The sequence below is a fragment of the Amblyomma mixtum genome, chromosome 7 (genome assembly GCF_055824585.1).
Source record: "Amblyomma mixtum isolate Tamu chromosome 7, ASM5582458v1, whole genome shotgun sequence".
Taxonomy (NCBI): Eukaryota; Metazoa; Arthropoda; class Arachnida; order Ixodida; family Ixodidae; genus Amblyomma; species Amblyomma mixtum.
The window spans coordinates 106,561,922-106,589,039 of record NC_143018.1 but is presented as its reverse complement, the minus strand read 5'-3'; the positions used below and the strand labels follow the sequence as shown (position 1 = coordinate 106,589,039).

Genomic DNA, 27,118 nt, shown 5'->3' with positions numbered 1-27,118 from the left:
GAAGTTATTAAAAAGACCACCCTATATTTCAGCACGCATTGATCACCGCCACAAAGTTTGGATCCCTCCGTGTCGTACAAGATGCTTTCATGATTCATTCATACCCAGAACTTGTGTCAGCTGTAATCACCTTCCCCACAATATTGCTGTAACTACTGACACTGCTGCATTTCGTAACACTGTTATTAATTTTATAGAAGTATGTGTCTATAACCTTGTTAATTTATTACCAGCGGTTTTCTTCTGTGTTTTCTTTTGTGAAATGTTGTCTTTTGTTAATTCTGTTATTGATTTTATACCAGTGTGTGCTGCAACTATATTCAATATTTCTACCTGCTGTTTTGTTTTTGGCACTTGCATGTTTCCCACTCCCCTCTGTAACGCCTAATGGCCCTGAGGGTAAGTGAATAATTAAATAAATACATAAAAGAAACACACAGAACGTGTACGAAGCTGACTGTCAACTAAAAATTTATTGGAAAACCCGCGCGCTTTTTGTTTCCTTTGTTGTTTCTGTTGTACTCAACCAGAAGTATGAACCAACTATCTCAGTTTTCTACTCTTTTAACGTTTACTTATCACAAGCTTTTAATTTGGCGAGTACAATACAGAAGCGTAATTGGAGCTTGGGAATTCTCACGCTGATGCAGTATTTGACTGCAGCTTGGTTTATGTGCAACTAAAAACGTACTTGATGCCCACAAGTGCTCGTAAAAATAAGTATAGAGTAAATTGCACCGGCTGCTGACAAGCTTCATACACTTCAGTGCACTGTGTAAAAAAAAGTTTTTACTTGACACTTTGAGATTGTCAATTTCAATGCGACACGAAAGCCGTATTAACGGTCATTTTATAGAAATAATGCACATAGAAAAACTTTGGTAATAATGGCAGTTGTGAACTATATCCACGTTATTTTAAAAAATATATGCCGCTGTTTCGGGTAGCAAGATTGGTGTTATCTGAAAAAATGAATCCGCCGTCCTCCCCCCCCCCCCAAAAAAAAAAAAAAAAAAAACGTGCGAAACATTTGAATTTCGTACAGCTATGTGCTTTACGACTGCGAGTCACGTCAGGACAATGTTAGTTGAGTTTCTGACTCGGTTAAGAATTTCCGTTGTACTACAGACGCCGGCACCAATACGGCATGAATGGAAACTAGACGAAGGCACTGCGGTGGGCTAGATATATCTTAATGTTGAACTGGGCCGAGAAGTGCGTCTTTTGACCCGAGAGCATCAAGTTCGATAATTGCTTGCCACGAATAGCCGAGAAATCTGACGTGTGCTGCTGCCGCACTGGGGCATCAGACACGGCATAGACAATGCCCAGGAGCCGGGCGTAGAATGTTCATACTAGGGACACAAAATGGGAGAATTAAGTCAAACTACACTAATAGCTTTTAATGGCAAGTAAATCATTTTAATCTACCAGAGAATTTGAAAAGAAAATTTCGCAAAAGAAGTACTCTTGGTGTCACCCTTCGGGGATTCGGCAGCTGCGCTTCGGAACCTAGATTTTCTGCTGGCCATGACTGGTTCGTCGTATTGACTTGCAACGCAGTCGTTCTCTTAACGGGCCAGCGCCGTCAAGATATGAATAAAGCAACGCGACGACGGTACTAAAGCATGCGAAGAGTTTGGCGATTCAAACAGCACAGAAAAGCTACCGACTAAAAGAGTTGGCACAAAAACAAACCCTGAGTCTTTTGCATCGGGTTCTGTGCAATCAGCTTGCGAGCGGCGGTTGTACCCAACAAATCCGGAACCGCAAGCCGAGAGCGGAATTTATGCTCAGAGGTGGCGTGGCCGCATAGCTCCAGCGAACGTGTGTCGTACATATAACGTAACCTTTGCCGGGCTCGAGCCCTTGAATGATTGAGGATATCAGAATTTTTGTATGTAATTTCCTTAGGAGTGCCTCTACCTTTCGGCATACAATAATATGTTCGTGGCCTTCTCGAAAAACGTTAATTGTCTAACTTGCCGTCTTGTTGCATTTCCGTGCAGTGCACAGGTTTAACAGTAAACCAATTTTTGATTCAGATGGTACAAGGAAGTAGAGTTTTGTTTTTATACTGCCACTGCTTTTCATCGTGTATCCTTTCTCTTTTCTGGAGATTTCTTGAGTCCCGAATTCCCTGTCCCGAAGAACCCTGATCGTTGCTTAACCTTCATTTCACTTTTAGATTCAGTCTGCTTCTCTCAGAAATAAATGCAGTAAAATCTGCAATAAAATTTGCGCATATTGTACTTCCGCGACTTCGTCCATTCATAAGTAAAAAGTACAGTGAATTGAAGCCAGTTTTAGTGAAAATAGGAAAAACTCATTCTCGCAAACAGAAGTGACACAAAGACACCTTGCGGTTTTCTGCCGGCCTATCATCAACGAAGGTGTAACCAAATAGGCTTGCTTAAAGCAAGAAATGCAGGCACATGCCTTGTAGTAGAAGACAGAATTTGCTGGAAATTCTTTCTGACCGAATGGGCCGACCGTGAAGTCATTTTCCAAACTATGCTCTCTGATTTCGCTTGAACGCTAGACTCAATGTTTAAAATATCCGTGAAATTTTCTAAGCATGGTTGTGCTTGCCTAAAGGGAGTATGAAATGAATTAAAAGTCACTTGTAAATGTTTTCAGTATTTAGAAATGATGCTAAGAAGCATTCACACCAAGTAAGAGTCTTCGGAGCTGAGCCGGCAATTTATTGTAAATTTTTAAAAACCGCGTTTTTTAAAATTCGCGGGCCGATAGGTGTCTTCGTAGTGACCGATTTTGAAACTAAAATCGTGAAAATAGACGTCACTAGTCCCGTGACGTCGGTAGTCCACCACACGTTGTCATTCGCTGGAGCCACGGCAGCCACGACGTCACGGGCACGCTTCCGGTAGCCGTGAAAATCATCTGCTCGAGTCGCCGCGCGACCCCCTCGGGCAAGCGCAAGCCAGGGCATTGCCTTCGGGCATATGGTTTAAATTTACCACTGCCGGCTCTTTCTGCCGGGAGTTTGGGAGCCACTCGCAGTGCCTTTGTCGCAGTGACAAGCGAAGAAATCCGACGCGCGCCGCAATCCAGGAAGGCGAGGAGAGACCGGAGAGACGCTGCCGACGCTGCTGCTGGGGTGTTGGGTGCGACAACCGGAAGTCGCAAACCGAACGATAGCGAATGACGTATTCATGGGCGAGGCCCCGGCCCAGAGCTGTTATCTTTATTTTTTCCTAGTGCTCCGCGTGTACGAGTTGAGGGGGGAGAGGAGGAGCGTAATTTTTAATCGTCTATAACTTCGTAGTTATTGATGCTAGCTCAAAAAGTCTAGCTCTGGGGTGACGAGTGATAGAATGCCTATCTCTCGTCTGCTTTGCGTAATCTTAATTTATTGCATAGTCCCTTTAAAGTTGTACCTTTCATAAACTTAAGTTTTTATAGTAGTGTCCCTCCTGATCGTAGGACATTCACATACCAAAGTGTATGGATAAAGCGACCTGTCGGGACTGTCAAGGTACGTTGGTGGCATCATCCTGCACCCTGCATAACGCGTGTCGTCCACTTGCTGGTGAGATAACCCAATGAGGATGTCCACGAGAAATGTATTCCTGCATAGAAAGAAACAAAAGTCGACCACATTATCTGATAATAGTTCACCAACATTGCAATGCCTTAATTATACAGGCACAATTGCGTGCATTCTGCGTGTAGTGGCTTAAATACTACTTTCGCTAAAATCAAGGTGTCACCTTAGAAAAACTAGCTAGATTAGAACTGAACTTTTTGAGTTATTTTCAAAGTAGCACAACTCAAGCGGCTGTAGAAAGAGCACGGACATTTTTTTTCCACGGTATTACGTATCATTCTTCTTTTAAGCCGTCTTTTGTGGCACATACAGGACGTGCAATGCTCATTCAATCTGTCTGTCTATGAGGCCGTTTAAATTACATGAAAAGATGGCGAGAAAAATGTAATAGCGTTAGCTACTCGCCAAAGACTTGTGTCACGAAAAATGTCGTGAAATATATGTTTTTAGTAACGCATACGATTCCGCAAACACCTTCGGTTTGCACTGATCCGTTGTACCGTTACAAAAATTTCTTTAGAGAGTCTAGAGTCTCCATAGACATCTCTCTATAAAGTACATACACTGTCTGTAGAAAAATCCTAGAGAATCGTCAACAGGCAATACAAATCCTTGAGAGAGTCTGTAGACATTCTATAGATTTAAGGTCATATACTTTTAGTAGACTTGCCTATAGACTACGAATAGACAAAAAGAAATATCTATAGGAAGGCAGCAGTGTCTATAAGTAGTCTATAGACTATCTATAGACCAATTTTATAAGGGAAATACCCAACAATTATGGACAAAAGCATTTTTGAACGGGAACCAGTTTGTGAACGCAATAGATTTCATAAATTTTAAGACTTCACTACAACAATCAATGTATCCGCAGATCTCCCGTTGGCAGGCCTGAATTTTTTTTGCTATTAGTGCTTTCGCCATCGTCAAAACTGCTTAACTGCTTGAGTCTTAACTGCTTGATGCTAGCTATGGAAGCAATTTAAAAGCTTTTGCTGCACATCCGAAGAATGAACTGTTGTCTTATAATAGTGCTTTACAGTTTTCCAATATTCAAAATTTTTGTCTAAGAATGTTGGACCTGAATTTACTACACAGCAAGAACTGTGCCCAATATCCGCGTTTGGTTAATGCAAATAATTAGCGGGCTTGGTTTTCCTGGGCCAGAGCATGAGCGTTCGATGCTACTTAATTTCATCTCACATCTCTTTGCTTTAGCTTCCACCAATCTCTTTTGAGTCACTTGAACCATTTGTAAGCCTTCTTTTATCCCAACAGCAGCATATGTGGCCAGCAAGTATCACACGCTTACAGGTGATGTCATAAAATAACAGTGAGACTGGCTGCAGAATAAAGGCAAAAAGGGCGGCCCAGAGGCTCCTGCATTTTGTTTCCCGACTCGTCAGCTACAAAATGCTGCTAAGCCTTCCTGTAGAACTCGGTGTCTAAATGAAAGCGTTTTGTGGAAGTTTTGAGCGTTTTTAGTGTTCGCATGCGTGTTCGCTGAAAATGATGAAGTAACGACTCATTAGCATCCACAAGAGAGCGCTATACGATCGCAAGGGAAAGACGCACAGCTTCCTCAGGAACTTCGCCGGTGCAGAAAAATTCGTTCTGGTCCGGGATTTGAACCCGGGACCACCACCTCACAGGGGGAATAGCCCTAACTGAGCTAACCGTGAAGGCTGGAGTATGACAGGGCGAGAGCGAATCGATCAGCGTCTTTAAGTTGGAACGGTGTTTGGCGCAATGTTAAGGCGGAATCCCCCAAGCCATTTCCGTTTTGAGTTCGTCAGCATTTAGCCATTGCCGTATACCATGTGCTAGCCAAACCGGTCAGTTCAATTGGTATAGCGACTGCCCCGTTGAAGCGATGAGGGCGTGTTTTTCTTAATCTACGAAGTTTCTGCGGAAACTGCATAGTTTTTCTCTTTGCATCCGTATGGCTGGGCTTGTGTGAATGTTAATGTGTAATTTACTTCCTTATGAAAATTTACTCCACCTTGGCGGATTCCTCTAGGTTTTGGACAGAACACCGTTCCCACTTCGAGTTAGGAATCAATTGGCTGTCGCCCTACCGTCCCCGATTAGCTCGGTTGGTAGAGCGGTGGCGCCATGTCCAAACCGACCGTGCCAGTGATTGTTCATTTGCGCCTTCGTATGGTGTACTTTCGTTAGGACTGATGTCATGATCAAACTAAAGAAGTAAAACGGATGTTTTAAATTCTGCCCTCATTAAGTTGCGGCGTGCGACCTATGGACTGCAACAAATTTGCTTTATGAACCTTCTGCGAAAAAAAGTGGAGATGAGCTACAATTAATCACATTTTATTCTCATGCTTGAAACTTGAAAAATTAAGGGAAAATATTTCACTCAATTTTACAATGAACACATTCCTTTTCATCGCACATTTGTCTTAAGCGACAATGCAATTGTTTACATATCTTGTGTTTTTGGCTTTTTAAGAGAAGCAGGTTTTCTTGACGCACTACAAATTCTGATCCACAGCTTTGCTCCAGTTTTTATACACCTCAGCCGTCTTCTCATTGCTGAGAAGAATGCTGAGGTTTTTACCTGAATGGTTGGGAGCCTCGGGATCCTTGCCCAGCTAAGGATCGCCACTGAAGTTACCCGACCTTTTTTAAAGGTTTTAACACTAACATTTCCCATTTTTTTTCCAGCATTACAGTGTAGCAGCAACAAAATTTTTAGGCTCATTACACCACCGATTTTTCTCGCTTTTTAGTAAAATTCTACTGAAATCAATTTTCCTATACTTTGAGCTTGGCGCTTGGCAGGCCTTAGATGCTTATGCGCCACTAAACCCAACACAACACAACAAGCTTTATGAACCAGAACTCAAACAGGAGATGAAATAGTTACTTTAGGCTATAAAGCAGGCACTCCTCCCTCAAAAGTTGTAAACTTACCACTCGGGTCAAAAACCACAGCCAGTGATAAGCGCGGCAATGCTTTTTAAACATCTACACATAAATAACGTGGCTGGTCTCCTCTCCACAAAAAAACAGGTAGACCAAGTGACGCGCTCGTTGCTTTGTTGCCGATCGCCTCTTACCTCAGGTCATGGATGGTGCCCCTGACCAATTGTTTGTGGAAGAAGGGGAACATGAGAGCCGTGTATATAGGCCGAACTTGGAGGTCTCTCCCGGCTTTCATCAAGTCCTTAATTATCTGCGTAAAGTAAGAAGAAGCTGCCGTTACAAAGCTGTCACAACTCATATTTGCTTTAAAGAGGCACCGTCTTAAGGGCGTTTTGCGCATGTTTTCTCATTATTGAAACCACTGGAGGAAAAGTGGCTGGACCTTCCCGCCCCAGGGCGCACTGAAGAGCCGGAATTCCTCTCTCGTTTTGTCACCGTTAATAAGCCGCGCTCAAAAGTGGAAAGGCAAGAATAAAATGTCCCCCTGGATTAGGAACTTACTTTTAAGCTCGTCAGCATCTCAACTCGCTGTTCATCTCTGGTGCCGAACTGAGGAGTGTTAATATAGCCGTAATGGTAGACCCGATTGAGCCACAGGCGTTCCAGATTTGCCTTGGTAGTTGGATCGGCCGCCATGGGCGAGAAATTTCGCTTCCTGAAGGACAGAAGTGAAAGGAAGCAAGGACACCGATAAGTGAGTCAGTTTGCGATGAAAGATGGAGAAGCCGCCAGGGCAAAGAATACAAAGCATGCACGGGCCGCGCTAGTTAGACCACCTCTGCATAGAGCCATATTGGACACTGCACGGCTCGTTTCAGCAGACAACACGAGGCCTGCTCCTCCATCTGGGCTTAGCGCGCATGCGCCTCGTGTCGCCAATTCACGCCTCCTTACGGCGGCTTAGCGCGGCTGTGACGCAATCGCAGGTTCCCTATAACAGTGGACCTTGTGCTGTACACCCAAAGTTTCAAGGAGGGAATTGTCATTACCAATATGGATAAGATCGCCAGAGGAACCAAAGAAATAGCCAGAGATCTGTACAGGATTCGAAGGAGTGAGGAAGCTAATGGTAAAACCAATTGTGGAAAGGAAATGAAACATCCCATATACAGCCAAGGAGACGTCGTGCGAATAGTACTTTTTCCAAACGTAATGGAATGCGAATTATGTAGCCTTGCACCAAATCGAATACGAATGGTTGAGACAAAAACTGATTCGAATAAGAATCAAATATTGAGAGAAAAGAGTCGAATAAGAATACAATATGTTTACGAACATTCGCCACTTCTGCGAATATTAAATGGGCAACTGTGAGAAACAACGAAGCGATGCTTTCGCAGTTATAGATGTGTCGGTTAAATGACGCAACACTGATAATCTCCATTCGTGGGTAGCAATACAAAATCTATGCATTAACTTTTTCAGTGTCATGCTATGCGCATAGGAAGGTACCTTTTGCTGTTGATAACGGAAGATAATAAACTAGCGCTACATCTATGTGTATGAGATGGGCGAGAGCTACGTATGAGGACGCATAAAGACCCGGCTTGCTGAATCGGCCTGGACCCAGCTTGGACCTGCAATCGCTGAGGCCACGCATGAGGATTATGCGGGAAGTTTGAAGATGCTGTACACGGAAAGACTTCAAACTTGGTGCAGTTTTGGCCAAACTAAGTTATTGTGATCATTGATAAAGCATCTGGTAAAGAGCGAGTCCTCAAACCTCCCGCAAAAGAGCCCCTCCATTTGCCTAATCAACACGGTCGACCAATGAGATGGCGCCAGCGGTGCAATCACAGTGAGAGCGGCCTGTTTCGTTTCGTCGTCACCGCAGACGACGCAAAGAGGCGAATATCCGGCTTGTTCTTATTGATTCAGGCAAGTGCACCAAAGAAATATGGTATAAAACAATTCTACCGACCTGATGCCATTTCTGCGCGAAATTTGAGCTCGAACAATTCACCGGGTTAGCTGTGAGGAGCATCCTACTATCCTACTGCGCGAGTTTAAATGCGGAACAATCTCTACATTAGTATAGCCTTTCCAGTGTGGTCAATATCTCACTGCCTCTTCTCACTCTCTCATCCAGCACTATTCTCTCAAGGCGCTTGTACGATGTACGTGGCATTGCCCCCTTTCTTTCGTGGCCGAGAACTCGTGAGTTCTTCCAGCTTGCGGATATAAAGATTACCTCAGCTACGCACCATCTGGGTGCTGCAACTTCTCTACTTTCCTCAAACGGCAGTTGCGCACGCTGTGGGAAGAGGTTGTTTTCGTATTGCGAAGCTCACAGCAAGGTAACCGTTCATCCTTTGAGGCTGGGGTAGCTTTAGCTTACGCTGTTAGCACCATACTGATGTGTTATTTAACCTGAAGTATTTCTCTATGCACAGTAAACGTTTTTATGCAGTGAAGAATTGAAAAGATCATTGTTGCATTTAAAGATACTTTTCTTCCACTTAAGGAGTGCGAGCAGTATTTGAAATCAAGCAGGGCATGGGGAATAATGTTATTCTAGTTTTATGTTCAGTGTAGCATGTTATACATGAGTAATTTTAAGAAAAATATGTAACTTCGAAAAAAAAAACCTCTACGAGGCATACTGCGTTTCGTCATGCGCTGCTAGCTACGAGAAAAGGTAGCGGTCAGTATTATAGCTAAGAAATATTCCCAATACTATAAATCTAGAATGAGCGTGTCGCACCATTGCGTGAATGTTAGTACTTCTCGTGCGAAATTAGTGGCGGCCAAAATATTTCTGCTCCTGGTAGGCTCGAATTTTAACTGGAGACGTTTTTGGCACTGGCTTCTGCGGTCCGCTTCCAAAGAGGCCACGTCACTGCTTTTCGTTGATACTTTGCATAGTGAAGAAAACTTTGGTTAGGTTTAACTTTTCTCAACCTATAGTTATACAGACAGGAAGCTCTGTTTGGCTTGGTGATTTAATTCTAGTTCAAATGAGTACAGGCAGCCTCCGCCACTAGCCGTTTGCCCTTTCTCTCCTGGCCTTATTTCCGTCGCTTCGCAAGTCTAGCTTCTGGTTGCTCCTCGGTTTCAGCGACTCGTATTTGCTCGCGTCCTCTGCAGTACACCTTCTCGCCATGCTGTATCGACCTCATCATTGGACGCGGCCTAACGGCGACGCCGGAGAGTTGACACGTTCGGTCCGGCGAGCGCCTCAGTCATGGCGAAACTGAAAGAGAAACCGCTGATGCAGCAACTGTTATATCCTCTCCTAGTCACGTGCTAGTACAACGGCGTAGCCGGCGAGCCCGCGCAGATGCGATCTGTTTGGCGCATCTGTTTGGCGCATCACGTGGTTTGCCTGTGCTCCGGGGCCCCAAGGTCAAACACGCATCAAGATTCACTCTGGGAGACATGTAGTAAGAGCTTTTCCTTTAAATTTTTTCCTATAGTCTCGTCTTTCGTCCTATTGCTAGCTTAATATGTCGCACAAATAGAGGGACGTAAAAACCGTCATGTGGAGCATGCCAGTCTGAGTTCGCATGGGATCAATGTACGTATACTAGAGATCCGAGCGATTAGAAGGTTTGGGCGTCGCATTCGTTTAAAAATTCTGTACAGTTTTGACAACCTTTGTGGTAGAAATAGCGCTGCCAATTAATGAAGGCGCGTTTTGGCTTCTCTGTTTTTACAACTTCAGTGGTTAAACTGCACTCGCTGAGTAGCGCATTAACGACGTTTCAAAGAAGCCGCAGGCCACGTGCTAGACGCGTTTTGCGCCCTACTTGCTCCCTCCCCCCACCCAATAAACAAAAAGTTTCGGTTGGGAAAAGCGCATTCTTCTCTGACTTTTCCTCAGAAATAAATCCTGCAATATAACTCTTATTTGGCCCTGCGCAGACATCACTATCATCACCGGCAGCATTAGAAAAAAAAAGAAAAGACGAAGCCGCCACGTGGACAACGAGGCCGGTTTGTGCCCACCCCATCTGACCAGAGTGCGAGCAGTTTACCCTGGATGTTTAGCTGAGGCAGTAATGTGCTTGCCGCCCTTAAACCTTTGGAGTTAGAACAAAACGTCTTTGTTTGTGCCTCGCGTTCCATGTTCAGTTCTTGCGGATGCGACACCCGCGTCCATAAAGTTGTAACTGGACTCCAGGGGCGTAGCCAGAGAGGAGGGGGGGGGGGGGGGGCTTATGGGGTTTCACCCCCCCCCCCCCCCCCCTTCCCAGAAATTTTTTCGAATTGTCACGCACCGCTGACCAAAACAACCACCGGCGCCAGAAGACATTCTGGATTTGGTCACCTAAATTGTCATTTTCAGACTACAAAAAAACATTTGGGCGCGAACATTGCAAACTCAGGTTGGATTTCGCGGCAACGCCTGTGCACATGGAGTCACGCAACGCAAGCATCAGTTAGCGTCATGATCAAAATTACCATGCGAATACGAAAACTTTGAGGACATCAATAGCCGATCTTGATTGACCTTGCTTATTCAAAGCCCTGCTCACGCGGCGTTTCCCAACATGCACACTCGGATATTGGTTATTTCAACTTGCGGCATCATTCGTGGCTTTCGTTTTTCCTTCTCTTTTCTTTTTAGCTAACTGCTTTTACTTTTTCTTCGAAGCAAAGGAATACCCTTCTATAATTATGGGAAGAGAATAATTGTCGCCGTGCAGGAAGTTAAAAAAATATGCTTTTCGTATTGATTTCTACATTGTTCCTCTATTATTCTAACCATATGGCGCTGTCGCGACCGCAACATGGCCCAAGTACATATGCGACTTCAACTATCATAGTTTTGTTTTTGCCTGGATCGTCTGTCTTTCCGTGTGTACAGTTTACTATCCGTTATTGCGCAAGATGTTTATTTGCCTTTTTTGACGCATTATATACAGTGAGTTTTGCTTAGATACGCAGATGTAATGGAGGCATACGGGTATTTAAATATCTTGTTGCGAGGTTTTGTGTATACATAGTGACTTTGTTTCCATTGACACTTTTTTGTCCTTTATCAAGTTGTATCTTCGCATTTCTAATACTCCATTTCATCTTCCCACCTCTAAGGCATATTTTGCAGAACTCCTCCTTTATACGTGTGCTCGTTGTTGCGACTAAAATTTCGGTGCAATTACTCGCAACACATGACCGGTGACAGCTGCTGCTGCGCAGTACACTCGAACGAAGGACAGCGTCGTTGAGATTTTTCCTGGTCATTGCATGTGTAGAAAACTGTAAAGGTTCTTGAACGACAAAGATTTAGTAAAATATTTGTCCTCTACACTTGCTAATTTCATGGCCTTTACGTTTTTCATATCAGCGGCATGCACTGCTTTGCTGTTTTTCGACTAATATAGTTCTAGACTTCGTGTGATATTTTCTTTACTTATTAAATACGCAGAAGTAAGGAAGAATTGGTATCAGTTATGTCTGCCACGGTTTTTAAGACATACGAATGCATTCTTTTATTTAAAAAAATGCCTATTTCACTTGTCTAGACAGTGCGTAGCGTTATCTAATGCACAGTGAGTTATTAATTTTGCGTTTGATCTTTCCACAAATTCTACGAGGCCGCGCTGCAACATGAGCCCCCCCGCTCGAACAAAATTTCTGGCTACGCCACTGCTGGACACAATGGCCTAACAACAACCCGCACTGTGCTCGGCCGGCGTGCATGTACTACACATAGGTTGGCCACGTCGGTGCAATGCCTCTTCTACACCACGGCGGGTGATGGTGGCAATCTGACTGCTATAAATGTGCATGCACCAGTATCACTCTATAACTGCGGAAAAAGTGAAGAAGAATGTAAATATTCTATTTCTCACATTATTCTATTTCTACCCTTAGTAAAACAATTGGCTGCCTCTTTAAGATTTGCCCACTCATCCCTCAATGGTTACGGACTGTTCTTTATTACTCACTTTTTTATTCCAAGCTTTCCTACTGTGCTTTAGTTTGGGGTACCACTACAAGTCACAACTACACAAGTCTACTTAGCCTGCAAAAAAAGTGTTAAGAATATTTGAGCAATATCACGGCCCACCGGGATTACTGCGTACAAGACCGCTTTTCCTAAAATATAAAATGTTAAAGGCCAATCAAGTTTATTATTTCAATTTACTTCAGTACATCAAGAAAGCGAAGCTTTACAGGGTTCAAAACTCCAATGCAGATCCTGCATACACAGTCCGTAGGGAACCTTTACGGCCACCCAAAGTAAGGACGAATTATGGACGACAACTAATTGAATATCAAACAGCTAACCTTCTGAACAAAATATAAGAATTAACAGATCTCCGTGCTAATGTCTCTAAGAACACGCTTAAAGCTCTGCTGCTTGAAAATAACTTGGAATTGACTTAATCTGCCATGTTTCTGTTCATAATTTGTATTTTCTGGGAGTGCATTATCGTTTTGAATCTTGCTGTTGTGTGTTGCTATTATGATGTAGCTATCATGCTACTAAACTTGCATCAACCATGTTCAGAATTGTGAATATTTGCTTCTTATTCTGTGTTGGCATGTTGGGTCTACTGTTTGCTACATACGCGTTTTTTTTTCGTTGCATAATTTATTTACATTTTTTTCCCTCAGTGCTGTGGCGTTTTCTTATTTCCCCCCGAAGATCTTGGTGTGTTACTTTTCGCATAAATCTATGTTAAATGTCCGTTTGTGCCAAACTGTATACGGGGCAAGAGCCATCATCAGGCGTTTCGCCTTTTGCTCTTGCTCCTCTTTCTGTATCAGAAAGAGAAAAAATAAATCAAATCAAATAAAAAAAAGAAAAAAGAAACCAGTGTTCACTGCCAGCAGCGAGACTCACGAGAAGTCGAAGCCGATGCCGTATTCGGTGATTTTCTGGCTCCTGGCTGCTTCCAGGAAGTACTGGAAGAGGTCCTGGTGCGGCTGCTTCAGCGTGTTTTGGCGGTTGTGGTACAGCGAATCATAAAAGACGATCGCGCACAAACCGTCCGCTGGGTACGCGTACCACTGACGCGTCAGGTGTTCGGTGACAACGCATATCAGAGAGTTGACGGGCAGCGGCTTCTCTGCGGAAAAGGACATTGGGAGAATTGCGGGATCCTCGTTGCACCATGAGCAATTGCGTTAAATACGCTATTAAAAGTGAACTGCGGATACGCATCTTAGAGGGTATAGCAGAAGCATTTGATCATGATGTCACATGACACCTGCAAGGATCCTTCAATACACAAGCACAATGCTAACTGGACGAAATGCCGTGTCCACTGGGCGATTGTGGATAACGGAATGCACTTTGCGGAGGGTTATCGTTATCATTGTCACCGAAACCACTTTTAAGGCGAACGCCTTTAATGTCTCATCTTTGTCGACAGAAGGCTGTCGACAGAGGTGTAACGCTTTTTCTAGTCAGACCAGAAAAAAAAAATCTTTTTGTACGATTGGATTCGAACCAGCATCCTTCCGTTCCGACGCCAAGCGTGCTAATGGCTACTTCCTGCCAACGCATATGCAGTTCTCCTTGTCTAGGACGCTGGAGAGTGTTTGCAGAAAGCCCTCCAGTGTCTCCAGCATTCAAGATTCACTAACAACTGTGTACTTAATTAACATCTTAACCACACATCAGTGACACAAGCAGCAGCACCGCTCTAAAGGCTTTAGCCTCACCGCACTTTAGGTCAACAAAGTGCCCCCCCCCCCCCCCCCCCCTGAATTTTTACGAACGTATTTGGCGCCTACATGCTTCGCGGTGCCACACAATTCTGCTTGAAGTTCCCAGAGCGTAATTCTAGTTAGATATCGGAGAATTACTACCACTAAACGACGCCACTGCAGTTCTCAAGCGACGCCTAATTAAGCGGAAAGCACGCATTGCGTGGAAGTCTTCAGGCTATGTCGTGCTTCTTCGGGTAGGATTACTGAGCAGCTTAGGGAATGTCTAGCAGGAGGAGCGAGATAATCCTATTGCTGTTTTGATCAGGACGTGAGCAGGAAAAATGAGCACCCGAAATATGAGTACAGCGAGATTAGGAAAGCAAAGCTAACCTATTATGAAAAACTGTTCGCAAGAATAAGAAACGATTCCAGAAAGAGTTCGACCGAGGTTTATAACATCACCGGTGTAAACACAAGTCCAATCGTGATGATGAGGAACTCCAAGAATTTTTGAAGTTGGAGTTCCTGATTATTTAAAAATAGCACGTATTTGTACGTTTTAAAAGGCAGTAGTGAACAAGCAGCCAATAACTGCACACCTGTATCGGCGTTCCCGGTACTTTCCAGTGTATCTGAAAGCGCTTTGACGACAGTCTGGAAATTTTTTGCAAAAAATATAATCTACTAAATGACCTGAAATGCAGGTATCGAAAGAAACGGTCGTCGGAACTATCATTATCAGAGATCAGCATGACATAATAAAACATTTCGAGCTTAAAATTTATAATTGCCTTATTTCTTGGCTTGAAGAAAGCATTCGATTCTGTATCTCACACTATTATCTTGTCTAAATACATAGGGGTGCGCGGAATCGTTATATATTTAATACGCAGTTACTTATCTGACCGGTATAAGTACGTCAAAGTAAATCAAGAATCGTCTTCATATGCTAAAGTAAAGAATGGTGTTCTCCAGGGGTCTATTCTCGGACCGCTACTGTTCTTAATATATCTAAATAACCTCTGCAGCGTACCAAGCTCTGCGAAAATAGTTATGTATGCAGCGACTCTAACGTTGTTTTTCTGTGAGTGATTCACTTATTCAAATTCAAAACTATGTCAATCATTACTGGAAACTTCTTTCGGGCTGGCTTAACAAGGATAAGCTGCAATACCACCAAGACAAAGTATATGATATTTGCACCCATAAGTAAGCCAATCACCTCTAATATTGAGTTTATTTTTCGTGACATAATTTTAAAACGGGTTAACGTTCACAACTTTGCCGGTGTGTGGTTTCAGGACATCTTTTCACGGAATGCTCACGTGTCGAAACTGGCGGCCGAGTTAAGCAACGCAGTAGGTTGTCTTTATAAACCAAGCCCATTGGTAGCGCAATGGCTTAGAACTTCACTATATTTTACGCTTTTCTACTCGAAAATGTCTTATCATCATCATCATCATCATCAGCCTGACTACACCCACTGCAGGGCAAAGGCCTCTCCCATGTCTCTCCAATTAACCCTGTCCTTTGTCAGTTGCCGCCACTGTATCCCTGCAAACTTCTTAATCTCATCCGCCCACCTAACTTTCTGCCGTCCCCTGCTACGTTTGCTTTCTCTTGGAATCCACTCCGTTACCCTTAAGGACCAGCGGTTATCTTGCCTTCGCATTACATGCCCTGCCCAAGCCCATTTCTTCCTCTTGATTTCAACTAAGATGTCATTAACCCGCGTTTGTTCCCTCACCCACTCCGCCCTCTTCCGATCTCTTAACGTTACGCCTATCATTTTCCTTTCCATAGCTCGCTGCGTTGTTCTTAACTTAAGCTGAACCCTCTTTGTTAGCCTCCACGTTTCTGCCCCATAGGTGAGTACCGGTAGGATACAGCTGTTGTATACTTTTCTCTTCAGGGATATTGGTAAGCTACCATTCATGATCTGAGAGAACCTACCATATGCGCTCCACCCCATTCGTATTCTTCTAGTTATTTCCCTCTCATGATCCGGATCTGCGGTCACTACCTGCCCTAAGTAGACATATTCTCTTACTACTTCCAGCACCTCGCTACCAATTGCGAACTGCTGTTCCCTTGCTAGGCTGTAGAACATTACTTTGGTTTTCTGCATGTTAATTCTTAGCCCCACCGTTCTGCTCTGCCTGTCTAACTGATTGATCATGCTTTGCAGTTCTTGTCCTGAGTGGCTTAGCAAGGCAATGTCATCAGCGAATCGCAAATTACTCAGGTATTCTCCATTAACTCTTATCCCCAACTGTTCCCATTCTAGTCCCCGGAATACCTCCTGTAAGCAGGCAGTGAAGAGCATTGGCGGGATCGTGTCTCCCTGCCTGACCCCTTTCCGTATTGGAATTTTTTTATTGCTGACTTTATGGAGAACTATAGTAGCTGTGCAGTCGTTATAAATATCTTCCAATATTTTCACATACCACTCTTCTACACCCTGATTCCGCAATGCCTGCATGACAGCTGAGGTTTCCACCGAGTCAAATACTTTCTCGTAATCAATGAAGGCTATATATAAGGGTTGGTTATATTCTGCGCATTTCTCTATCACCTGATTGATAGTGTGAATGTGGTCTATTGTCGAGTATCCTTTACGAAAGCCCGCCTGATCATTTGGTTGACTAAAGTCCAAGGTTGTCCTGACTCTATTAGCGATTACCTTAGTAAATACCTTGTAGGCAACGGACAATAAGCTGATTGGTCTGTAATTCTTCAAGTCCTTCACATCTCCTTTCTTATGAATTAAGATAATGTTAGCGTTCTTCCAAGCTTCTGGTACTCTCGAGGTCACAAGGCATTGCGTATAGAGGGTGGCTAGTTTTTGTAGCACAATCTCTCCTCCGTCCTTCAACAAATGTCTTATATTACTCGCTAATCTGGGGACGAACCACGCAGGACAATTTTCATTCGATGATCACGCTACAGAGGCGAGTCTTCTCCCTTGTCCCACACGCACACTACTTCTAGTAAGTCCCCCTTCTCGAAATCCTACGCCACCTATCGCTCGGCCTTCCGCATAACCCGTGCAAAAGCTCTACACAAATACTACGGTTCGGACGCCGATGCCGTTTGGGTGGACGTAGCCTGGACGGCCGCAGAAGCGGCAGAAGCGGACGGCCGCAGAAGCGGTTGGCCGCACACTCCAACCCATCTCCACTCTCCATCTTCCTGCCACATCACGCCAGAATCCCCGGAAAAGGCGGCAATCGCGCTTGCCCTAGCACGCATTAATGCCTGGTACTTCCTTAGCGACTCAAAAACTGCAATAATAAATTTTGCATGAGGCCGAGTCCATGAGACCGCTGTCAGCATCCTCAGCTTGCCCCCGATAAACCTGGCCCGCTATGCAGAGCTGATCTGGGCGCCTGCGCACTCTGGGAACCCCGGCAACGAAGCCGGCGATGACCACGCCCGATCTATTAACTGGGCGGCGGCGGAGTCGGAGTCGGGCTCTTCCCGGGAACACATGCACTCCTTCAGTGAGTTGACCAAGGCGTATCGCGTCGAACGCCAGCTATACCCTCAACCATGCCTCCACGATTACCGCCTAATATTACGGCGCCAAATCCAGACCCGCACCCTTCCCTACCCTCTTTGCTTTTCCGGATCTGCCCCGGAGCGTACAGCCCCTCCTGTACCCAGTGCCAATGGAGCCAACGCCAATGGGCTTCCCAATTGGGCCCCGGAATAGGGGCTCCACCGAGTATTGTGAGGGGAAGGTGCCAGTCGAGCCCTGCTCCCCCTCCCAATCACCTCTCTGCATTTATTTAATCTTCGATAAGTCTTTTTCCCCGCCACCACCCACATTACTTTTTCTCCACATTCTCGTTGAATGCCCTGCGGACTCTCCCGCGCTGGGCCCGGAGCTCCTGACCACTTGGGAGGAATGGGAAATACTGCACTCACGGACCCGGCCAGGCAGAAGATCGCCACTGGCCGGGCCGCCAATGTCATGGAACTCCAAGAACTCACTAACCTATAGTGCAGTAAGGTCATGCGGGGACCCAGGGACCTACGTGTCTCAAATTCCTTGGTCAGTAGAATTATTTTTCTCTCTCTGGCACACAGTTGAAAACTGTCATATGCATCCACAATATTTACCGACAGATCCATTATTAAAAAAATATTCACTGGTAAAGGCTAAACAATTATACTGTTATAGGCTCTTACAACATCCCGAGAATAACAAACTTTAAAGCGCAGCAAACTGCTCTGCAGAGTATTGCTTCCGTAGACATAGCAGAAATATCCCTATAGTCAGTACAAATTACGGTAGGCAGCAAGTACAGTTTTAAACGCAGTCTCTCCTAAATCGCACTGAAAAACTACTAGATTCCAACAAGCCAATTCTCAAAAATTTGCTCAATAATGTAATATTGCAAGAAAATATTGGACTCATTTTAGTAATTTTTTTCTAGTGGTTTGTTAACATATATGGCGTTTCAGTGTTTCTTTTTTTACCCCTTTCGTTTCACAAAAAGGTGAGAGAAATTTTGTCACCTACATAATAATTTCAGTGTGAATGCGTCCCTGTACTGATTTTAATGCTGTTTGAATGCTGTTTTTTTGTCGGGCACTTTGTATGCTTTGTTTGTCTGAGAAGTTTCCTCGAAGGCCGTTTTTAATGCATGCAAATGATATGTATTCGCGATTGAGGCTTTACGGGTTTCTGACGCCTGTGCGCCGAAATGCATACGGAGCAGAGGCTGTTGTCAGGCGTCTTGCCTTTTGCCTTTGCTGCGGTTTCTGTCAACCGGAATGCAGCAAATAACGTGCATGAAAGAAAAGTTAAAAGCAGTCAGCTCTTACAGCGAAAGCTGCTAAACGCCCGTTCGTTGGTTTCGCGTCGTAGCAGTAGTACGTCGTAGTAGTCGACTTAACCAATCAGCGCGCTCCCGTGGGGACCGCTCAGAGGGTGGTTGCTCTTGAAGGAAGGAGTAGGGCATGACGTGAGCGGAGGAATGACTACTTGGTGGTTGGTTAAACCAGAACTATGCGGAGGGTGGCTTCCGTGAAAGAAGGAGTGTGTCGCGACAGCGGAGGAATCTCCAACCGGAGGATGGTTGCCGTGGGAGGAGGGGAGTACGGCGAGAGCATAAGAAGGCGCAACCAGTGAGTAGTTGGCACGGGAACCACCTCCTGGATGCTAGTTACCAAGGAAGGAGGAGGATGCGGCAAGAGCGTAGAAAATTGATTTCTTTGGATGAAAGGAAATGGCGTAGTATCTGTCTCACATATCTCTGTGGACACCTGAACAGCGCCGTAAGGGAAGGGAGGAAGGTGGGAGTGAAAGAAGAAAGCGAGAAATAGGTGCCGTAGTGAAGGTCTCCGGAATAAGTTCGACCACCTGCGGATATTTTACTTGCGCTGACATCGCACAGCACACGGGCGCCTTTTGCGTTCAGCATCCATCGAAACGCAGCCGTTCAGTAGCAATGCGTAGTCGGGAAGTGGTTGCCATCTGGCAGGCTGTTACTGTGGCAGGAAGAGAGTGAGTATAACCATAGCGGAGGAATGGGGCACTAGTCTATCTGCCGCAGCTCCTGCGAAACGCGCCACCCGAAGAGAGGGTCATCGATAGAGCCGTGCGCCTAGAGGGGACAGACGACAAACTTTAGTAGCTGAGTGGGAGGGGCGGAACACCTCGTAATGCAGCACGTCAAAGCTGCCGGATGGCCGAGGCCTTATGCGCCTCGGCGACCTAGAGCCTGAAGGCCCGGCTCCGACCTGTGGAGTGGTGTCTCCCACTGCTCCTCGGTAGAGATTAAGCGTAAGGTGGCGAGAAAGGGAGAAGGGAGATAGTCGAGAAACGGGTTATCTGTGGAAAACTGAAAATAGCTCTCTAGGCTTTACAAATATGAAGTCGCATCGTAAAACATTAATAACTTAACAGCTGTCACTGAACCTGACGTTACACAAGGCATAGCGCTGGGGTAACCGTCCTGTCACTTTTTTGTGCAGTGAAAGCTACAGACTACTGCAGCTGGGAGGCATTTGCCCGTGAGCCTCCGAATGACCTTGACACGACCTTGAGATAAGTCATGGCTAGTGTTGGCGTGAAACTCCGTTCGGAAGAGTTCAATCGCTGCCTGACTTTGTGTCAGCGTTCCACAGCGCCTTTTGCAGTGTCTCGTGCCGGGAAGTGTTGACCTGGCGGTTGGCGGCAAGAGTTAATAGACAGTTTTAGTATAGCGTACGCAAAACCTTTGCGTACGCAATAAAATAGCGCATGTAGAATGCGCATGCGCAGAACGCTAAAAGAAGCTTAGCGTTTAGCGTACGCACGCAATTTTCTGGAAATAGCGTAGCGTCTTTGCGGGGCTTGCGGAGACAACATGGCGGCGCCCTGTTTGCCCGCTTCGGTTCTAAAATACCTCGTCATTGAGTTATTCGGCGCTCAACTGGCAATAAATGGTGGTATTCGCTTCCCCTTTCTGTCGTTTCACTGGGACGCAATGTTATGTGCGATAACTTGCCGGTACTCTTGAGATAGCAGTCTGTTTTCAAGCCCGTAAGCCTAACGACAGGTTGTGTACACTGTCGTCATGGCAACGGCCATTTTTAGCACTTCTCAAAACGACCACAATTTTTTTTTTCGACGTGTGGTGGCGCTAGGTACTTACCCAAACGGGGCTGAACCTGGATGTTATATGTCTACTTAGAGCCTATTGCGGAACGGTCCGCAAACGCTCACCTAAAGGTGTTGCTCGCGCTTTGAATTTAGCGTACGCAAACATCTTGCGTGCTGCGTACGCAAAAAACGCAAACGCTATACTAAAACTGTCTAATAAGGTACATTTTAGGCGGACTGAAATTACGGGCTCTAGGCCGAGTAGCGACATATTTTTAAAAGCAGGACGCCGAGGAGCTTGCAAGCAGTGCAGCTGTTCGACGGTTTTATGGGTGATTCGTAAGCCGGCCTACCGTGTGAAGCTGACGTTGCATGCAACCATGTTTCGGTTAACTGGCTGTGATAATTCTGGCCCAACGGTTAGGTTCGGATGCTTGCCGAAGCAGATTCCTAATTTTCGGGGAAAAATAATTGAGATGCTGAACTGCGACTTATACTAACGCTCGCCACAAGTGATCGTTAAGCAACCATCTGCTAAATGTCGAGGAAGAGGTAAAACGTATGATAGGTTTACCTACGCGTTATAATATAATGCTTCAGTAGTTACTTTTGCGGTTTTCATCTGTTACACAGCACCGATGTGCGTGCTAAGCAGCGTTAGATGGCCGCAGAAAGAATATGCTTATCCTTGCGTGCGACTGGTAGTGAGACAGAGAGAATTTTATTTCAACGCAGTATTAAGGGTCAAGGATGTCTTTGGCCAGGCCTGACACAAAAGTCAACTGGTCTGGTCTGAAGCTAGCCAAGCATACCACGTTGGGGGACAAGGGTATGGCATATAAGGGGACTGAATGGCAATGGGGCATGAGGAAAGGGAATGTTCTACGATCGCCCTTTAACCGTCACAAGACTGGCTTCGGTTTCCTCTCTAGTCTCTTCAGACGGTGGGTCCACAAAATGCAACTTGAGCGCCCTTGTATGCCGGGAGCAGTGTTCACAATTTTGGAAAGAAACAAAATTTTAGCCATTCTAATTAGGACAAATGAAGTAAATTCAGAAAGTAGTTTTCAAGGCGGATGCCTCCACGTTTTACTGCAGTTGGCGATTTGCTCCAGTGTGTGTGGGTTTTCCTTTCCCAATTAAAATATGCTCATTTTTTAAAATTACATGTAATGACAGGAAAGAATCAAAAGGTGATTAAATTAGGTGCTTAGACTAGGTTCGCGACAATGTGGTCAAATAAAGAGATACAGCCATATTCCACCCAACTGCATACACAAATTGTACAATTGCTCATCTCTTGGGAGCGACCTTTGTTATGTGTACTTTTCGCGTGACGGTTCTAGGAATGAGGATACATAAAAGCCGACGCTTACTGGATGGCCTATGAACCGCCTTTCTTTATACCAAATTTCTCGCACATTTTCTCTATTAATCAGTAGTTGGCTGACAAGAGTAATTTAAAATAAGAAGCCTCATGTGTGGACACAGAAGGATCCTGGCTGTAGTAATCAGTACCACGCCTTTTTAGACATCCATGCCATGACCACCTGTGCACTTGTAATGCTTAGGTAGAACGTTTTTTTTTTTTGTCTAGAGACTAGCCTCCTGCTGAGGAATGGAAATGGATCACTAAGGAAAGCACTAAAAGACTGCATCATAGTGAGGACTTCGGCAGCAATGTACTTTATCAAAATAAGTTTTCATAACGCAACTGAGTTTTCCACAAGGTTCTTTTTTATACTGCTAACATTCTCCACTGGCGAAATGCTAGAGGATCGTGTACTGTGCGATGTCAGTGGATGTTGAAGAACACTAGGTGGTCGAATTTGCCGCAGCCCTTCACTACGGCGTCCCTCATAGCCTTAGTCGCTTCGGGACGTTAAATCTCCATAAGACATAAGGCATGCTGACATTCTCCAAACTAAGCACCTCTTCATAAAGCTCAGCCTTCAATTGTTTCATACCTCAACTGACCCATCATGAGGAACCTCGCGGACAAAAAAAAAAAAAAAAAACAGATGTACTTGATGCCTCTTGCTTAGCCTATTTCTATTTTGAGTTTATAAAGTCCATAGCCAGCTCACCTCAGAGCTAAGGGTGAAACTGAATAAGCCTATTAGGATCACGCGTCTAGTAGAGCCAAATAGAACAGAAACTTACGGGTGGTTGTTGGCCTTCCCGTGTACCTGGTCATCGTTGACATTGTTGTTGTCGTTGACATTGTTGTCGTCGTCGTTGTCGATGTTGTCGTTGTTGTCGGTGTCATCGTTGGTGTGGTGGGAGTGGTCGAAGTCGCTGCGGCAAATATAGCGAACCTTTTTTCAAAATCACCGTACGAATAAATTATTGAGAAATCCGATCACAAATCGAGAAAGACGCAATGTTCACAAGCAGGTGAGTACGAAACTAAAAATGTATAAATTTTTCCGGTGTGCAATGCCTTCGATGTCGTTGATAGCTATTATTGAACTTATCCGGACTTCAGTGATGCTGCTGCAGTGGCATTTCGAGAATAGCTAGCGGAAAAAAGCTTTTGCTTTTAGGTGCAGTTGGGCGACAAGCTTGATTTCTGAGTCACGATGGTAGAGGCTAGATTTCAGGAAGCCTGAATTTTAGTAGCTTTGTTATGCGCTCAACACGAACATTTCTTACAAATTCGAAGCTAGGTGCACTCGTAGATGTTTAATTGTTGACACATGTTCAATGTCATTTTCTCTCATAAAGTATCTTTATAAGAAAGTGCCGTTTGTTAGTAAACGAAGCACTTCATTTTTGCTGGTATTTTAAAGGCATGAGTCACCTTAGTTATATAGCAGACAAAGCTTAAATCATTTCTGAAAGTGTCATGATCAATCTTAGAGCTGTTAATAAAGCAGTCGTCTCCAAACAACCTCACTGCGGTGGCCCTCAGGGCCCGCCTGTTATGCGTGGACTTCTGAGTAAGCGGAACCGAAAGGCCCGTGACGAGAAGCAAGAAATTCAATGGCACATGACTAAGAACCGCTGCTCTAGAAGCGTAGCAACACGCAGAACACTCTTGATCTCCTTTCCGGATACACTATTACGGCGTAAGCCTTACTTGCCCCATTGAGCGGAAAACCCGTCTGTGCGTGTGTTTGTGTGTTAGCACTCGATGGTTACACCTATAAAAAAATGGCGTCCTAGTGTAGCCTGGCAGGTGGTGGTTAAATTAATGACAGGAAGCGCCCGAGCAACCGCAACCTGGATCGCGCAAATTCCACTGGTGGCAGGACCTGCCATCCCAGGGCAGTGTCGCACCCTTTAACCACTGAACCACGCCAGGAGTAGAACGAGGGCTCCCAGGGATCTATGAATGTTAAGTATAAAAAGACCAGTTATGCATATATGGGCATTAATTAGCTATCGCGTCATATCCTTAAGGCGAAGCGTGGGCAGCGGTACGGCGGCGACTGCGAGCCTCAAGTTAGCGCGCAGATCAGAAGGGGGGTGACGGCGTCGCGGCGGAGGCTACGTAGAGCCCTGTACAGGTAGAATTGCCAGCTGCCTGGCATCGGGTTACAGCCACACCGCACGGCGACTGCGTTCCCAAAGTGAGCGGGTGGGCTAACGCCTTCTCACACGTAAGCAGTCAAAAGTATGCAGACTTTTCTTACTTCATCGTGTGCTTCAATTATACATTTAGAGCCGATCAATAGGATTGATGGGCATAAAATGCTATAGCATTCTTTTTTGACCCGCCAATGTATTCCAATTCTGATTCTATTCCAATTATGAGTTCATGTGTCTATCACTCCGTCATCTATTCCAACTCTGCCTGCGCTACAACGCAAAATGTTTCACACTTGTAGACCACGGCGAGTCCTCATATCATTACCCGCGCCCTGGCGCAGCGGTTAAGCGGTGCACCGATGCAGTGGCTGTTTCAACACAGCCACCAGTGAGGCTTGTGAGACCCAGGTTGCTCTTGCCGAGCAATGCGAGAAGCAATAGCTCCGGCAAGCTTTATTTTAGCACAAAAAGTTCTGCGGGAGGCTGTATATTTTTTGTACGTAGTCGTTTTCTTTTTAGTCGTATCCATTTATGTTCAGTCATTATTTGTTCGGTGTCTTGCTCATCCCCCCTGCAAGTGAAGAGGGGTCGACTGACAAGTGGCAGGTGGAGATATGGGGAGGCTTCACACAGATTCCGACGCCGCCGAACAGTTTTCGCCCTCATGACCATCCTAATACTGTCGCATGAAAACTCTGTTCCATATATTTTACTTGCAGTGAGGCACCCTTCGGAATTTTGTGTGGAATGCAAACTTTGAAAGCCTCCTTCTCGCCTTGTGATGTTACTTATTGACTCGTTCCTGATAGAACTAGGTCTCTGCTGACAAGGGGGAAAGGAAGCGAGGGCAGTGAGCGGAGTGTTTCTTTTATCCCTCTAAGCGCTACCTAGCACGTGCAGGCTCAGTCAGGCGACGCCGCCGGACAGTTTTCGCCTTCACGGCCTTCCTAATGCATCATCATGATCAAGCCTTCCTAATGAATCATCATTATCATCATCATGCATTAGGAAGGCCGTGAAGGTGAAAACTGTCCGGCGGCGTCGCCTGCCTGAGCCTGCACGTGCTAGGTAGCGCTTAGAGGAATTTGCCTCTCTACACCTGTCACCGTCTCCCCTTTCCTTCTGGCTTTCTCCCCTCTCGTTATCCACATGTTGAGGGGAGGAGAGAGATAGGCTGGACGAAGTATGACTCTGGAAAAATTAAAATGACTTAGAGGAAAAAGACTAAGAGAGCTAAGACAGCAGCAGGGCTACGTACAAAATATGCTGTTGTTGCAACTGTAGGAAGGATGGAAAGTGCGCGAGCCTGCCCACTGGCTCGAGCTGAGCCACACTCGCTGCCACGTGCAGACAGAGGAGAGTTGAAAGAGGTGAGAAGATTGAAAAAAAAAATGGCTGAGGCTTAGCTAAGGTTAAGCCTTGTCAGATGCGAAGCATATTGATGGCTAGGCTTGGTAATACATGGCTTTCCTTGGTTGAATACTTGGTCATTTTTATACAACCACTAGAAGCCTTCGTCGTGGGGGAAGACAACGGCATGGCTACAGCGGAACGCCGACTAACCCCGAGACGCGCGTTGGGTGAGCGCCTGGATTGCCACGGAAGCCGCGTCCGCCTGCCCGGTGGAGCGAGCGTTTCACCTACACCCTGTGTGAACGCGCGTTCGAAATGCGCGGGAATGCTGCTCGAGGACATTCCGGAGGTCTGTGCGATGGCATCGTTCTCCCTCTCCCAGCGCGTGACGGCGATCTGTCGGGACGTCATCGTGTCACGTGGTTGGTCGCGTACAGCTCCGAGCGACGGCGCGAGGTGGGGGACCTGTTTCTCATCTGTCATGACGTCACCGTGTCACGTGGTGTGACGTAATCGTGTCACATGGTTGGTCGCGTACAGCTCCGAGTGATGGCGCGAGGTGGGGGACCTCTTTCTCATCTGACATGACGTCATCGTGTCACGTGGTGTGACGTCATCGTGTCACGTGGTTGGTCGCGTACAGCTCCGAGCGACGGCGCGAGGTGGGGGACCTGTTTCTCATCTTTCATGACGTCATCGTGTCACGTGGTGTGACGTCATCGTGTCACGTGGTTGGACGCGTACAGCCACGGTGACGGCGTGGGGCATAGCTCTAGCAATATGCTTCGCATAAAAAATAGCTGAGGCTTAACTTGGTTAAGCCTGGAGAATGCGCGTAATTTGGAGGCGCACAACCACAGCGACGGCGCGAGGTGGGCCCCCGTTTCTCCACTGTCGTGACGTCATCAAGTCACATGGTGTGACGTCATGTATCACGTGATTTGGAGGCGCACAACCACAGCGACGGCGCGAGGTAGGCCCCCGTTTCTCCACTGCTGTGACGTCATCGTGTCACGTGGTGTGGCATCATCGTGTCACGTGATTTGGAGGCGCACAACCACAGCGACGGCGCGAGGTGGGCCCCCGTTTCTCCACTATCGTGACGTCATCGTGTCACGTGGTGTGACGTCATGTATCACGTGATTTGGAGGCGCACAACCACAGCGACGGCGCGAGGTGGGCCCCCGTTTCTCCACTGTCGTGACGTCATCGTGTCACGTGGTGTGACGTCATGTATCACGTGATTTGGAGGCGCACAACCACAGCGACGGCGCGAGGTCGGCCCCCGTTTCTCTACTGTCGTGACGTCATCGTGTCACGTGGTGTGACGTCATGTATCACGTGATTTGGAGGCGCATAACCACGGTGAAGGGCTGAAGTGGTAGCTAAAGTAGTATGCTTCGCATAAAAAGACGCGCGTCGCAACAACCGAGCCCGCCGAAGCGGTGACGCCGTCTGTAGCTGATACCCTAAGCTCAAACCCCTTCCTCCGTACAAAATATACAGCCGCCCGA

At 45.9% G+C, this 27,118-nt stretch overlaps 1 protein-coding gene across 1 annotated transcript in view; it reads right to left on the bottom strand.

Moving 5' to 3' along the window:
* The window catches only part of LOC149337119 (uncharacterized), a 132,744-nt gene that overhangs the window by 30,713 nt on the left and 74,913 nt on the right, over window positions 1–27,118 (bottom strand). The window contains exons 9-13 of the mRNA XM_089554328.1: window positions 22,881–23,015; window positions 13,311–13,536; window positions 7,016–7,169; window positions 6,649–6,764; window positions 3,461–3,593 (exon numbers count right to left, since the gene is read on the bottom strand). Of these exons, the coding sequence (XP_089410454.1) occupies window positions 3,461–3,593; window positions 6,649–6,764; window positions 7,016–7,169; window positions 13,311–13,536; window positions 22,881–23,015 (764 nt within the window). The remainder of the gene's footprint in view (window positions 1–3,460; window positions 3,594–6,648; window positions 6,765–7,015; window positions 7,170–13,310; window positions 13,537–22,880; window positions 23,016–27,118) is intronic.